At 39.2% G+C, this 14660-nt stretch overlaps 1 protein-coding gene across 5 annotated transcripts in view; it reads right to left on the bottom strand.

Annotated features, from left to right (window-relative positions):
* mtr (5-methyltetrahydrofolate-homocysteine methyltransferase) overlaps positions 1-14660 on the bottom strand; it is a 103964-nt gene that overhangs the window by 49686 nt on the left and 39618 nt on the right. For 4 of the 5 annotated variants that reach the window (XM_021308654.2, XM_012882611.3, XM_012882612.3 and 1 more), the window contains 9 exons: positions 13509-13576; positions 13355-13434; positions 11567-11679; positions 11278-11418; positions 10624-10809; positions 5368-5547; positions 3404-3520; positions 307-447; positions 145-234 (listed from right to left, as the gene is read on the bottom strand). In XM_021308654.2, the coding sequence (XP_021164329.1) occupies positions 145-234; positions 307-447; positions 3404-3520; positions 5368-5547; positions 10624-10809; positions 11278-11418; positions 11567-11679; positions 13355-13434; positions 13509-13576 (1116 nt within the window). The remainder of the gene's footprint in view (positions 1-144; positions 235-306; positions 448-3403; positions 3521-5367; positions 5548-10623; positions 10810-11277; positions 11419-11566; positions 11680-13354; positions 13435-13508; positions 13577-14660) is intronic. The other variant, XM_021308655.2, reaches the window with a different exon arrangement.

Consider the following 14660-nt stretch of genomic DNA (forward strand, 5'->3'; position numbering starts at 1 on the left):
TGTCATTTTAAATGACAGAATTCTTCATACAAACTTTTCAACCAACTTTTTTTTCCCCACCTGGATTATTGAGATGCATCAGGACATGTTCAAAAGCAGTTTGTTTTTTTAAAGGGACACATTGTCCAGAATGAAAGGTTTTACCTTGATGAGAGCGTATTCCAATCTTTCTTCTACACAAGCTTTTCTCCATTCATCTGCCTGAACCACCTTCTTTCCTCCTTTGCCTTTATTCTGTTAATGAGTCAGACTTCTTTTAATCCAACAGAAGCAACAACAGACTGATGTCCGGTAGGTTTCCATTACCTGTGCATAGGCCAGTAGTTTATCTGTAGCATCTGCCTCTCTGTTCCAGATGAGATTCTCACACAGTAACAACAGCTCCTTATCAATGTCATCATAAACAGGAAGGTTCCCAGCATTCACAATCCCCATATCCATCCCATTCTGACCAAGGACACAGGAAATTACATCTATTTTAACAGGAAAGTTAGATGTTCATTCAAACTGTTGCTACAATTCAATAGAGTTGAATTGTAGATTCAACTCTATTGAGAGATGTGTTCACTTGAAACATGTGAAGCAGAAGGAAGAAGACTGAGGAGACAGAACAACTGCAAAGACTCTCAGACGACAGAGCAGCTGAGCTCCTCCTACAGCCCGTGCAAGTATCCATGCAGGTACCTGTCGCTTGATTCACATTTTGTCACATTAGAGCGACAGACTTCAATATTTTTTAATGGGATTTCATAGGATAGACCACTATGTGAAGTGAAGGGCTAGGTACTAAAACCACATCTCAAGCTTTGAACATCTCCCAGAGCTCTGCTCATTCAGAGGATGGAGCAGCTGTAAACATCCATGATCAAGATTAAAGCACCTTTATTTGTAATAGACTATAAATTAATGCTTATTTCTTATTTTGGCAACAACTTCAGTTTCAGCAAATTAAAGTTTTATTTGCAAACATCCACATTTCATTTATTTGTATGTTTTCTACAACTGATATCTCCCCTTTAATTTAGTGGAACAGTATAACTGATTATTTTTTGTTCGCCTTGTCCTCTTGGTCCCACATCTTCCATGGTCCCTGGGAGCCTGGTCAATCAAGGGCCTAAACCAGGGGTGTTCAAAGTTTTTGGCACATCAAAATCGTCAAGTTAAAACTATTCAAGGCCAAAAAAATTAATATAACAGATTAAACAATAAAGTTAAACACTTTTTTTCCCATTTGCCTTATTAGAAGATGGTCACTCAGTTTGTAAATTATTTTAGGCTTGGTTGAAAAAGAAAACGGAATTCTTTTAGGTCTAGCAATATGAGAACATGATCTGTGACAGTATTTCTTTGAAAACACTTGCTGTATTTAGCTACTTTAAATAAATTAATTCAAAACTAACTTAAATGCAGACCTTTGTGCATTAAAATCAAAGTCCTCAGAGAGATGTGCTCCTATCTACTATGAAATCAAAGTGTGATTATTAAACTAACATTTTTAATTGTAAGACTTACCTGTCTTTAAAATCAGTCCAGGGGCTGAAAATGGCAATGGCCGGCACTTTAGACATGCCTGGCGAAAACAGGGGAATTGGCACATTGGACTGTACTAAAAGTTAGTGCTAAGGGTGAAGAAATAGCTGTTTTAAATTAATTTAGTTGAGGTAGTTTTTTGTATTTTGTTTAGTATTTAGGAATTAGATTTTAAGTTCATAAACAAACTTAACTGTACTCTTTGTTTTCTTTTGTAGTTAGTAACTGTCTTGTTTATCACTACAGGAGATTCTTATTTTATACCTACTTACAAACAGTTGTTACTGCTGTTTGCTTCCCTAGTCAATATGCTGCCTGAAATTCAATAATCCTGAAGAAGTCTAAGTCTAAGCTCTATTTATCCGGCCTGTGCTCACAAACAGGGAATTTGATTTACCGTAAGTCTCACTTTGCTCTCAATGACAACATATATCCCTACAGACCAGCAGTGGTCTGAACAATAACTCATAGTTTGACACAGCAATGCTTTGAATACTCAGAGAGTGGGCAGTTAACAGCTGTTTACGTGAGTGGTAAGGAATACTTCATGAATAATGACATCAATCAATTTCTTGATAAAATAACTAACTTCCTAAATTATCAGATAGTCAAACGATGACCCTGAATTCACCGCTTACAACAGTTGAAATTCAGGAGGTAGGAGGGGTTGGATGTGGATAATTTATTCCCTCTTAAGCAGGGGTGTCAAACTCATTTTGGTTTAGGGGCCGCACACAGCTTAATCTGATCTCAAGAGGGCCACACGAGTAAACTCATTGCAAGATTAAATAAAACTAATAAAAGTGGACTTGTTGTTGATTTTTATATTAAAAGAATTTCACTTTTACACAATATATTATGAATAACCTCAGCGATTTTAAGTATGTGCAATTTCAACAATACTTTTACTCATTTACTTGTGCATTATGCATAAGAACTGATCACAGTAATTGTACAATGTTGAAAAACATTTATTCACATTTTTTGGAACTTGAAAACACTGTCCTGCATGACAAAATACATCAAACAGATAAAAATTAAGAAATTATTTAAAATCAATTTCCACATCCTCAGTGCTATCATCTGCTGATTAAAACACAGCTCCCTTCGTGGATAATATAGGAACGGCAGATTTTCAATTAAACTAAATACATGTTTTTTTCAATAATTTTTTATTATTCTTTTCCTTTTATCACCTCTTTCTTTCACCTCTTCTTTTTTTCTTCTTGTTCTTCCTTTCCTCTCCTACTTTCCCATTGTAGTGTCCATATCATTTGAGATATTCCCCGCATGAATCATAATAAAACTATTCACATTCATAGATCAAGCGGAGTACTTGATCCAATGCTCCACTTGTGAAAGTCAAATCTGATGAGCTCTTTTTGGCATTAAGACAACAATTCTTATTGCCACATTGCCAGACAGGACACTGGAAAAAAAAAACCCGCCCGCGGCCCGCGTGTTTGACACCCCTGCTCTAAAAGGACACTCGACTAAAAACGTTTGAGAATTCTATGTCAATGTTGGTCTATCACACAAAATCCCAATAAAATATTATGTTTTTAATTTTAAGTCACACTATGTAAAAAAATTAAAGAAATGCAAATACTTTTGTCAGATACAATGTGGACTTTTTTTTTTTTGTGTGTGGACCTTTGACATGTTGATTCAGAAGTTGAGACTAAAGCCCGCCTCCTGATCCGACGAGGACTGGTGTTTCTCCTGCCAACTACAACAGCCTCTGACAACAGTAACCATTTGAGCCACGGTCGACTTTGGGTTTGATAGGAGCTCACAAGAAAAGCCATGATTTGAGAAGACTGAAAGGCAGCTGTGTCTCGGTAAGTGAATGCAACATTGTAACCATAGTTACCTTGATAGCGTGATAGAGAAAAGCCCCGTGCATCGCTTCTCTGATGGCCTCCATACCCCTGAAGGAGAAGGACAGGTTGGACAAACCTCCACTAACCTTGGCTCCTGGTAGTGTCTCCTAATCACAGACAGATACAGGGACAGCAAACAGGTTCTAATGAGCTGCCAACAAGGGCCATGTGTGGATCCTTCGCCCATTAACATTGTCATTTTCCAGACACCTTCTTTCTTTCACCAGGACGACACCAGCAGGATAGTTGGTTTCTAGTTATGCAGGGGTGAGTGATGGCGAAAGTATTACAAAGTCCCTACGGAAGGTGGGCTGCACAATACAATGCTAATTTATGATCATTATATTAATATTTCAAAGACCTATCGGACAGTAATAACCATAAACTAATTATAATATACCATGCACCAGACTGCTTATCCTAATGATACATTTGTTGAAATTTGTTGTTTAGTGAACGAGAAAATGTCTTAGGAGGGTATTAAATGTTCTGTTGAAACCATAAGGGTAATTTCATTATTTTTTCCCCAGTAGCTGCATAGATTAGTGTCTCTATGTCTGCAGTGGACCCAAAGCAGAAAGACATTTACGCTGTTTAGTTTAGTATTTGTTTTATCGCAACTTAAATCATCATTACAACATGCCTCAATATTGCCTCAAAAGATGTTTTCCTAATATATAGCACTACTACAGGATGGTTTAAAAGCATTAGATATAGAGTTCATTTAGCAGATTAAGATTGGAAAGACTAACCGATTTACATGAATATCTGGCCTCCAGCAAGATGTTGGTGCATTGATTGAAAAGCTGTGAGACAATGCAGATTTTGGGGTAAAGTCTAGATGTGCGAGTTTCCATTTCTTTGCACTGATAAAATGTTATCCATTCAATAATGAGATACTCAAACATTTAATCCAGAAATATGTTCTAAACAATTATTTAATTTTGAGGTCATTCCGCTTGTTGACATTTACTCTTTGTTAGAAAGCAGAACACAACCAGCACCATTAAGGATGCAGAGCACAGGGGAGGTATGTGTCACAGACACAGGAATGACTTAAAGGTTGCGGAGGCAGCAAAAATCAGTTTACTTACTTATTACACACTTGAGACAGTGTTAAGATATCAACTGGGTCAGTGGAGTGACCAGCTTGATGCAGGAACTGCCTGCCACACTTAGATAGCACTGACCCAAAGATTGGCACACATCTATCAGATACCACCCCGGAGGTGACACAGTTTCTCTACTGATGTCACAGTTTGGATGTGTACAGCCCTTGCATGGGTGTGTACCTATATAATGTTTGTGTGATGAGCAATCGGGGCTTCTTGCCGATCAAGAGCCCATCAGCGCTGATGTGTCTGTAACTGTTTCTCTGTCTTTAAGTAGATAAAATATAACTAAAAGTATACTTGTCTGTTTTATGCGTCCTACATTCAAAGTAATAATTAAGTGGGGGTCGCCTGACGGATAAAAAGAGCTGGGTCCACCTAGGGTGTGTCACCGCGGAGGGGAGGCGGTGAAGTCTTAACAACAGAGACGTGCCAAGAATGTGGGGGTAGCCTTAGCTACCTCCGGTTCGGATAAATCCCTGATCAGGAGCTCCGAAAGCAGTGAGCCAAATATTCCAACTTTTCTCTTTCCTACAGCTTAGCTTGTTCAAAGAATTACTGATTCCGGCTTTTATAATGCTGCACAAAGCGGCGTCATTGTCAGTGGTTGTTAGTCATAATTTCTAAAAGTCCTTTATCTTGTTGCATCAAAGTTAATTCCATTTTGTTTATTCAAAAATCACTAAATGAAACTGCTTTATGATAGAGGGTGAATCCAGCTCTATGAAACAAAAATGAATCAGATCATTTGCACTGTATCGAGAAACATACTGGATGGAGCGCAGTCCAGAGATGCACAGACCTTTTGTCTTGGATCTTGGCTTGAGTGGCGGTTCTGTTACCTTGATAAGCTTGGTGGCCCTGATGAAGCTGACAGCGTAGTCATTGTGTTCCTCCATGCCAGTGCCAATGGTGAGGATATTGGGGTCAAAGATGATCTCGTTAGGATCAAATCCAACCTTGTTGACCAGGAGCTTGTAGGCCCGAGTGCAGATCTCCACTTTGTGCTCTGCATCTGTGGCCTACAGGTCACAGCATACTGATTAGCAACCTTATATTTATAACTACTTTTCCCTTACTGTTAAGTCTTTCTCTGCTGTAAAGCTTAACTTTAAATGTAGCTTTATTCATATTTATTAATGTTATGTGTAAGTCTGGTGACTTTTGTCTAGCTGTTTTTGCCACAGTCACACACCAGTTTCCTCACTAAGAGGCAATAAAGGTATTCCTATTTAATTCTATTAAACATTTTTTTTTTTAAAGGCTCTATTTATGATGCCTGAATTTAAATTATCTGTCAAAATTTTGACAAAAGTGTAATTATTTTTATTTCTTGTGTGTTTCTGGACTAAAAAAAACAAGAAAAGTGTAACTTGGGCAGCTTTCCCTGTGTTGGCCCCTCGTGGGCACAATTGCTCTCGGGGGTCCCTTCGGGCATCTGGGGTTTTGGTTCCCTTGGTGTCTGCCTCGGTGCTTTTGGGGGGCGAGTCTTTGGCTCCTCACAACCACTATTGAGCATTTTTTTATTGAACCTGATATACACAAACACACTCTCCCAAACACTTACAGGTGCTTGGATTCAGGTACTAATATTAGCTTTAGCTGTCACTTTATACATTTTGTATTAAATAATACTCTAAATTCTTCAATGATGGTATCAAGGCGTTGGTTGTTTGTACCTGTAATACTTTATCAGTTGGTTTTGCTGTTCTTTTTATAGTCCTCTTTGCAGGTGTAGAGGCAGACTCAGGGGATGTTATATTGCTCTCTTTCACCTTTTCTCCCCTTTGCCATTTGTCTCATCTGTTACACTTCTTTTTTTTCCTCGTCTATCTTCCTATTTCTGTGTCCATTTAACATGAAATAGTCCCAGCTAATTAAATTTATTACATATATAAATCAAATGGAGAACTATGGTAAAAGTAGTAAGGCTCCACTTGAGAAAGTAAAATCTGTTGGGCTCCTTTTGGCATTAAGACAACAATTCTTATTGCTACATTGCCAGACAGGAAAAAAACATAATAATTTACTGAGCTTGGCATACTGACGTTATAACTTTTTTTAGCTGCAGATGCGTCCTTATTTTAAAAAGGATTTTAATTATTTGCTAATTTGCATTTTTCATTTCTTTCTATTACTCATAAAATAAGCTTAAATAATGAAGTGAAAATCTGTTAAATGTGCCAATATCTTTCTGATAACTCTATTATTAAAATAAATGGTGACGACAACCCTAAACCAGTCCTTGTAGCCATTGTTTCCTTTTCACACACAAGAAGTGAATTGTACTGTTAAGGTCTACTGGCATTATTGTGCTTCCACTAACCCAATAACAGTCTAATTACGAGTTACATTTCATATGCATATTGTTAAAGATTGGGTACACCGGCCTGCTGCTACATATCTATTGAAAGCCCATCTTACCCCGGTTCCAGATTTGGCCAATAATAAATATGGAGACTGAGTTTACATTACCAATATCAAGATGATTTCACAGCATGATGTAGAAGTCTGTCTCAAGTAAGTTTTGGACAAACACTCTTTATCAACTTAGAGCTCCTCCTGCAAAGCTCAGGCGGAGGATGATTGACCCCCTCTCCTTCTGACTTATCCTGACTTATCCTGTTGTGACTCTAACCTGCAAGTATTCACCCTGCCTTGCTGCTTATCCTGCTGTGGTTTTGGCCTACAAATATTTACCCTGCTGTTCTGCTAATCCTGCTGTGGTTCTGACCTACAAGTATTCATCCAGCCCAGCTGCTAATCCTGTTGAGACTCAGACCTGCAAGTATTCACCCAGCCAAGCTAACAATCCTGTTGTGACTCAGACCTGCAAGTATTCACCCAGTCAAGCTAACAATCCTGTTGTGACTCAGACCTGCAAGTACTCACCCAGCCAAGCTAACAATCCTGTTGTGACTCAGACCTGCAAGTATTCACCCAGCCAAGTTACTAATCCCGTTGTGGCTCTGCCCTGGTTCACTCTCTGCCGTGCTGTGGAACCTGCTGCTGAGCTCTGGCTCACACTCTGCCGTGCTGTGGAACATGCCGCTGAGCTCTGGCTCACTCTCTGCCGTGCTGTGGGAACTGCTGCTGTGCTCTGACTCACTCTCTGCCATGCTGTGTATCCAGCTACTGTGCTCTGGTTTTCAAGAACTCTCCGGGCCGTCAGCTCCTGCCATCATCTACACCCCTGTTCCAGTTTAGTCCTGCCGTTCTGGTTTCAACATCCACTACTCCATCTACCTTTCAATAAACTTTCAATTTTAGCTCCGTGTGTATGGTTCTGAGTTCATTGAAGACAAATCCTGACACCTTCCAGAAGTCTTTTCTCTTGCAATAGACAGCGAAGTGATGATCATGGATTTAGAAATCATTCCAAATGATTATTTATCACTTTAGACATATTGTTAAAAAGTAATTTAGAAAAACTTCATTTTAAGAAAGCCAAGCTGTAGAATCAAGAATATTTGTCATTATGTGACCATAAAGAAATTTTGGTGAGACACAAACAAGACGTAATGTTCTAATAGTTGAATGCACGACAACACTTCCTGAGAAATGTGAAAACAGTCCGTAGCATCTGACAGATTTAAATGTTTGCGTCAGTAAAGACAGCAGTCAGTTTACAGTACGATGTAAATGAATCTGCTATTGCATGAATGTATCAGACAAACATTCACTGAGAGGTTAAAAGTCTGCAAATAGCCATTAGCAAGACTTTGAATCTTTTGACATCAAAAGCAGGATGACTTTAAATTCCTGCATTTAAATTCTGACAAGACAGAAGTTGTAATCTTTGGAGTCCTCAAAAAATAAACTTCTAAATCAATCACTTAATCTGGATGGCATTAACTTGGCCTCTGGTAATAAAGGTGTATTTAAACATCATTTAAATCCCATATTAAACAGGTTTCCAGAGTTTCCTTTTTTCACCAGAATATTGCCAAAATTAGAAATATTCTGTCCAGGGGTGATGCTGAAAAACTAGTCCATGCATTTGTTACTTCAAGGCTGGACTATTGTATTTCTTTGCTATCAGGAAGTCCACAAAATGCAGTTCAAAGTCTTCAGCTGATCCAAAATGCTGCAGCAAGAGTTCTGATGAAAATCAACAAGAGATCATATTTCTCAAATTTTAGCTTCCCTTCATTGGCTTCCTGTTAAATCAAGAATGGAATTTAAAATTCTTCTTCTAACGTATAAAGCCCTTAATCAAGCTCCATCATATATCAGAGCTCTGATTACCCCGTATGTTCTTAACAGAGCACTTCGCTCTCAGACTGCAGGTCTATTGGAGGTTCCTAGAGTCTAAAAGTAGAATGGGAAGCAGATCCTTCAGTTATCAGGCTCCTCTCCTGTGGAACCAACTCCCAGTTTTGGTCCGTGAGGCAGACACTCTAGGCCCGTTTACACTACACTTTTTTAACCGAGCCGAGACCAGTCCGAGCTCGGTAACCGAGATAACTCTTGTGTGTAAATGGTCAGCAGACTGAACCAGACCGCGCTAACGATAACCGGACCGCGCTAACTGCAGACCAGTTCATCAGTAGGTCTCGGACTGTTTTTTTTTATCCCGGTTCCCTGAGAACGAGGAGCGCATGAGCAGACCGCGTCATGCCCTTACAGTCAGCTGACTGTCAGCAGGTTTTCCGGCGTGTCTGGCTGCACGTCCCGATTCACACTCCATTCAGACAAATTTCAGACATTCATAATAATACTAGCTTCCTTACCGTGCCACACGGTTTCCAGAGATGATTCTGCTTATGAACCTCAGCGTCTGTTGTTGTTTCCCGCGTCTGTAAATCCTTATTAGACGTTAATTTGTCTTATCCACGTCCCAAAAGCCGAATCTGTCTAACAATAACATCCTGAAAATTACGGGTGCCGCCATTTTGATTTGCTCGGTCCCGCCTTCAATCCCAGAGAGCGGTAGTACCGCAGATCGCCACTAGGAGGCGAGGAGCAACCAAGGAACCATAACCGAGATAACTCCTGTGTGTGTAAACGGCTGCATTTATCTCAGTTAACTGGACCAAGCTAGGACCGGTCTCGGCATGGCTCGGTTTTTAGGTGTAGTGTAAACGGGCCTTATGTCTACTTTTAAGACTAGGCTTAAAACTTTCCTTTTTGACAAAGCTTATAGTTAGAGTGGCTTATGTTACCCTGAGCTATCTCTGTAGTTATGCTGCTATAGGCTTAGGCTACTGGAGGACATCAGGGTCTATTTCTCTCACTCAGCTAAGTTCTCCTACTGTTCTCCAATTTGCATTGCTTGTTATCACTTCAGCTTTTGACTTTTTTTCTCTCTTTTTTTCTTCATAGTAGGTACACCTGGTCTGGCGTTCTGTTAGCTTTGACATCATCCAGGGAAGACAGATCACCCACTATTACCATCTAATGTAGAACAGATTACTAGATCACTGTGTGCTTCTGTGCTTTTTTGTCTCTCTTGTTGTGTCTCTGCTCTGTCTTCTTTAACCCCCAGTGGGTCGAGGCAGATAGCTGTTCATACTGAGCCCGATTCTGCTGGAGGTTTTTCCTTCCTGTTAATGGGGAGTTTTTCTTCCCACTGTTGCTTCATGCTTGCTCAGTATGAGGGATTGTTGCAAAGCCATGGACAAAGCAGACGACTGTCCCTGTGGCTCTACACTCTTTCAGGAGGAATGAATGCTGCTTATCAAGACTTTGATGCAATCAACTGGGTTCCCTCAGATAGGAAATTGTTTTACCAATCTGTATAATCTGATTGAATTTGACTTTGGAAAGTGACTTGAGATGACATATTTCATGAATTGGTGCTATATAAATAAAATAACATTGAATTTGTATTCTGTATCTGAATCTGTAATACTTAAACTTACAATAAACCAAGTAACATCTGCACTGTTGGGCTAAAAGGCAGCTGTAACAGGGATTATGTTGCAAAAGATTCAAACTGTGAAGACAAGTCTTATAAAATGAAAGATAACCTTAACATTTTTGCACCAGTTAATAATGTCTGGCAGCAGCAATCACAGACAAAAAAATTATGATGTCAATGCCATTTTGTGATATTTCAAGATTACAACATTGATTGTGTGTATTGGGTGTCTCACCTGTCCCTCCTCATCAAAGGCCATTATCACCACAGCAGCTCCATAGCGCTTTACAGTGGCCGCTCTGAGCAAGAACTCCTGCTCTCCTTCCTTTAGGCTGATGCTGTTGACAATGCACTTCCCCTGGCAGCACTTCAGCCCAGCTTCAATCACTGAGAAGTTAGAGGAGTCAATACACAAAGGAACCTGCAGGAAGAAAAAGGGATGCTTCTAGAACAATGTAGAGTTCATAAAATACTGAGCAAGGTCAATCAGGTTTGTTATTAAACCAGTTAGAATGGTTCTGAAATTGTAAATTATCATAAAACTGTGTGCTGCTGACATGCCATCATCAAAAATTTTAACATGTTTAATCTACACCTGAAGCAGAAAATTTCCACATAAACAGATGACTTTAATTGGTTCTCATTGGCTCAGGAAAACACACAATAGATAACAGTTACAACAGGAACTGGTAATTCTTTTTTTTTTTTTTTCTTGGTAATTCTACGTGGCGGGTTAATTATGGCTACCTAATGAGCATGTTTCTGTATGTGGAACTAAACAGGTGAATTTCTGTATCACCGTTCTGCAATATAATAGCAGACGTCTGCTGAACATGACAAATGGGTAAAATGATAAAAGAGAAATGTTAATTTCTTTTGAATGTCCTACCCGTGCAATATCTGGCTCAGAGGCAATGAAGTTACAAAATCGAGCCATAGCTGTTGGCCCATCCAGCATGCCCTCATCCATGTTTATATCCAGGACCTGGGCTCCCATCTCCACTTGGGTCTTAGCAATGCTCAGAGCTTCCTGAGGAGAAAATACAGAAGTACCCACAACAACAAATTTAGTCTCCTGTCTTTTCTTGTGGAGTTTTGTGACCTTTTGTTGATGGAATAGTGGTAATATTATTACAATGTAGGGCGTAATTGATGATAACAATAACAATAATAATCACCTCATATTGCCCAGCCATGATCAGCTTGGCAAACCTGCGTGACCCAGCCACGTTGCAGCGCTCCCCGATGTTTACAAAGTTGGTATATGAGCCAATTCGGAAGGGCTCCAAACCTAAAAATTACAATGATTTTTCTTTTTGGTATAACAAAAGAAAAACAGCTCTTTGGTGACACGGCTGGAAGTTATCAGACATTGAACAATAATAAAAATGTGGAGAAAATGTGTTTTCTACAACACCATAGCTTGCACTGGTGCAAGACTAAAGACTTAGATAATGCCACAGATTCTGTGAAACATAATCAGGCTGAATGACCACATTGGTTCTGTTTTAGAATAGAATATAAATGCATTAAGTGTCCCAAAGTGGGAAAATTTGGGCATGACCGAAACAATACGTAAACAGAAGAGACCAGACTTGTACACTAGATCAAATAATATTAATTAAAAGCTGAATTTAAAGTTAAATTGTAAAGCAGAAAAATAACTTGTTAGAAAGGGAAATAAAAAAAGTTTGCACTTATTAAAAGACAACATGGCACATTTAGGTAAATATGAAAGTTCAAATAGAAGAAAGACAACAGCCAATTAAGGAAGAATGTAGAAAAACTTTGCAATATACATGATTGCCTGTGCAAATTCTCAGTTATCCGTGTCATCGCAACAGCAAAAAGGTTTAAATCAGAAGCAACCGGACTTTCACTCAGTTTTTCTGAAAACGTTTCAACACCTATCCAGAAAGGAGTCTTTGTCAATTCTGGTGGCTCGCACTTGAGCAACTTGCAGTTGGAGCGCTGCTGTTTTTAAAGGACATGGAGGCTCATCCTCCTTGGCCCATTCTATGTTAGATGCATCTGCAGTTTGTGACGTCATCTACACCATTACCAGCAGACTGCTTCAGCGTTGCAGATGGGGGCACATACACTTTTAGAGCGACAACTTGTGAATATTCCCGAGGGAGCAGATGAGCCATTCGTTGTCAGACCTGAACAGATGACAGCCGTTCATGTTTACAAGGGTATCTGGAGTTAGCATTGTTAGCCAGGTCTCAGCATGATTTAGCTGATCATTCTGTGCGTGCTGGTGCTGTGTTAGCGCTGTTAATTCCTCCACTTCGTTTGTATGGGATCATACATTTCCGATGATAATGGATGGAAAGATGGGTCAGTACCTTCTCCCCCAGCTATAGCGGTTCCTCCCGGCCCACTTCCCTCACCTCTCGGTGAGGTAGATGCCAGTTGCTCAGTCACTGTAGCAGCAGGGCAATTTGCGGGTGTTAGCAGCTGAGCCCTTGTGTAAACAATGGTTGCATGCGACTCTAGTCACTGTAGAGCTGCCAACAGCAAAAGTTTAAACTTGATCGAAATGTTTTAAATTAAAACCAGGGAGGAGAAGAAAGTGATGTGTCATACATCTTCATCCCTTTTGGATAGAGATACCTGGATTAAATAAAGCTGAACAAAAGCTCCTCTTCTGCAGGAGATTGAACACAATAAGAAATCTTGGAATGAGAACTGTTTTGAAAAGTCTGTGAAATGAGTGGGGAGAATGTCAATTATTTCCTTTAAGTATCTTCAAGAAGAGATACCAGAAACAGACATTTGTATTGCCAGAGATCCCACTCAACCTTTTCATAACCTTGATGTATTTATTTTTAATCAATACTGTGAAATCAAGATGCAACAAAACTTATTCAACTGAGTGTATCAGTGATCAGGATAATCAGCATGGATTAATCCAAAATGTTCACAGAAAGTGATGATATGGGACACAATGTCACTTTTTATACCTGAGAGAAGCAAATCATTTTTAAAAGCATCTGCAGCAGGGACTCTTGGCTGGCATGGTTTAACAGCTACTGATATGGCTCTATGTGGAGAAAAGGAAAAATTATCATGTAATACACAAGACAAACATTGAGCTTTCAGAAGCATGATACTCACCTAATGTGTGATGGAGTGGTCCCACAGCATCCACCAACAATGTTTACAAGTCCATCCATAGAAAACTCCTGCAAAAGACGGGGCACTTGAGTAGCATTTAGGCAACTGAACATAACAGCTTTTTTAACTTTCCAAACAGAATGTTTATATTAAACAAAGACAGGTCACAAACAGAAGCCACAAAACTACTGTATAGAACCATATATCAAATGTATATGGTTCTATACAGCATTTTAATTCAGTAATCCTGAAACAGTCCACTCACCAGGGATGCTCCCATCACTATTATTATTCATATTGGCCATAAAGCCTCTGATTATGGCAATAAGAACACACAACGGCCTTTTGGGCATCCAACTGAAAACATTAGAACATAGCATGTCTTCCATGCTGATAATATTATAGTCTTCTTTTAAAAAAATCTTTCTGCCAGTCGTCCTGATTTAATACATAAGACTGACTTATTCTGACAATAAGTAAGTCTTAGGGTTAACTTTTTTTTATCTAGCAAAGGAAGGATTTACTAATCTCCATAAACAGTTGTATAAACAAAGTCTGACCAATAAGTCAATTAAATAAGCAACACAGGACTGATGAATGATGATCTCAATATCAATAACTGGTCACTTAAATATGATCAAAATTAGTGATCAACCGATACAGGTTTTCAAAGGCAAACACCGATTACTCTGATATCAGTCCAAATGATACCAGATATGTGCTGCTGATTTTTAGGGGCCGATTCTTGAGGCTAATATTGTTTTTTTTCTTCCTCCATTTACATGATAAAAATGACAACAACAAATGTTACACTCCTCTCAAAAGTTGCGTTAAAACCACTTAATATCATTTAGCTTTAGACCACAGTTTAAAAGGTACACAGAAAAAAACATGCTTCACGACTCTTACAGCAGCGCTTTGCTCACAAGTAATGAAAAGATCTTTAGTTCAAGTTGAGAGAACGAGGGGAAAAAAAAACTGACTACCGCTGCAGTGTATGGACATTGTTTTATGTAAAGTTAGATGCTCTATGAGTAGTGATAGAGGATACACCAGACATGTGGATACATGATTCTCCATGGGAACGAACACACACACACACACACAGCAGTGGCAGCTCGCCAGCTGGAGATCAGACATGGGTTTTTATAC

Source organism: Fundulus heteroclitus, chromosome 10, assembly GCF_011125445.2.
Source record: "Fundulus heteroclitus isolate FHET01 chromosome 10, MU-UCD_Fhet_4.1, whole genome shotgun sequence".
NCBI lineage: Eukaryota > Metazoa > Chordata > Actinopteri > Cyprinodontiformes > Fundulidae > Fundulus > Fundulus heteroclitus.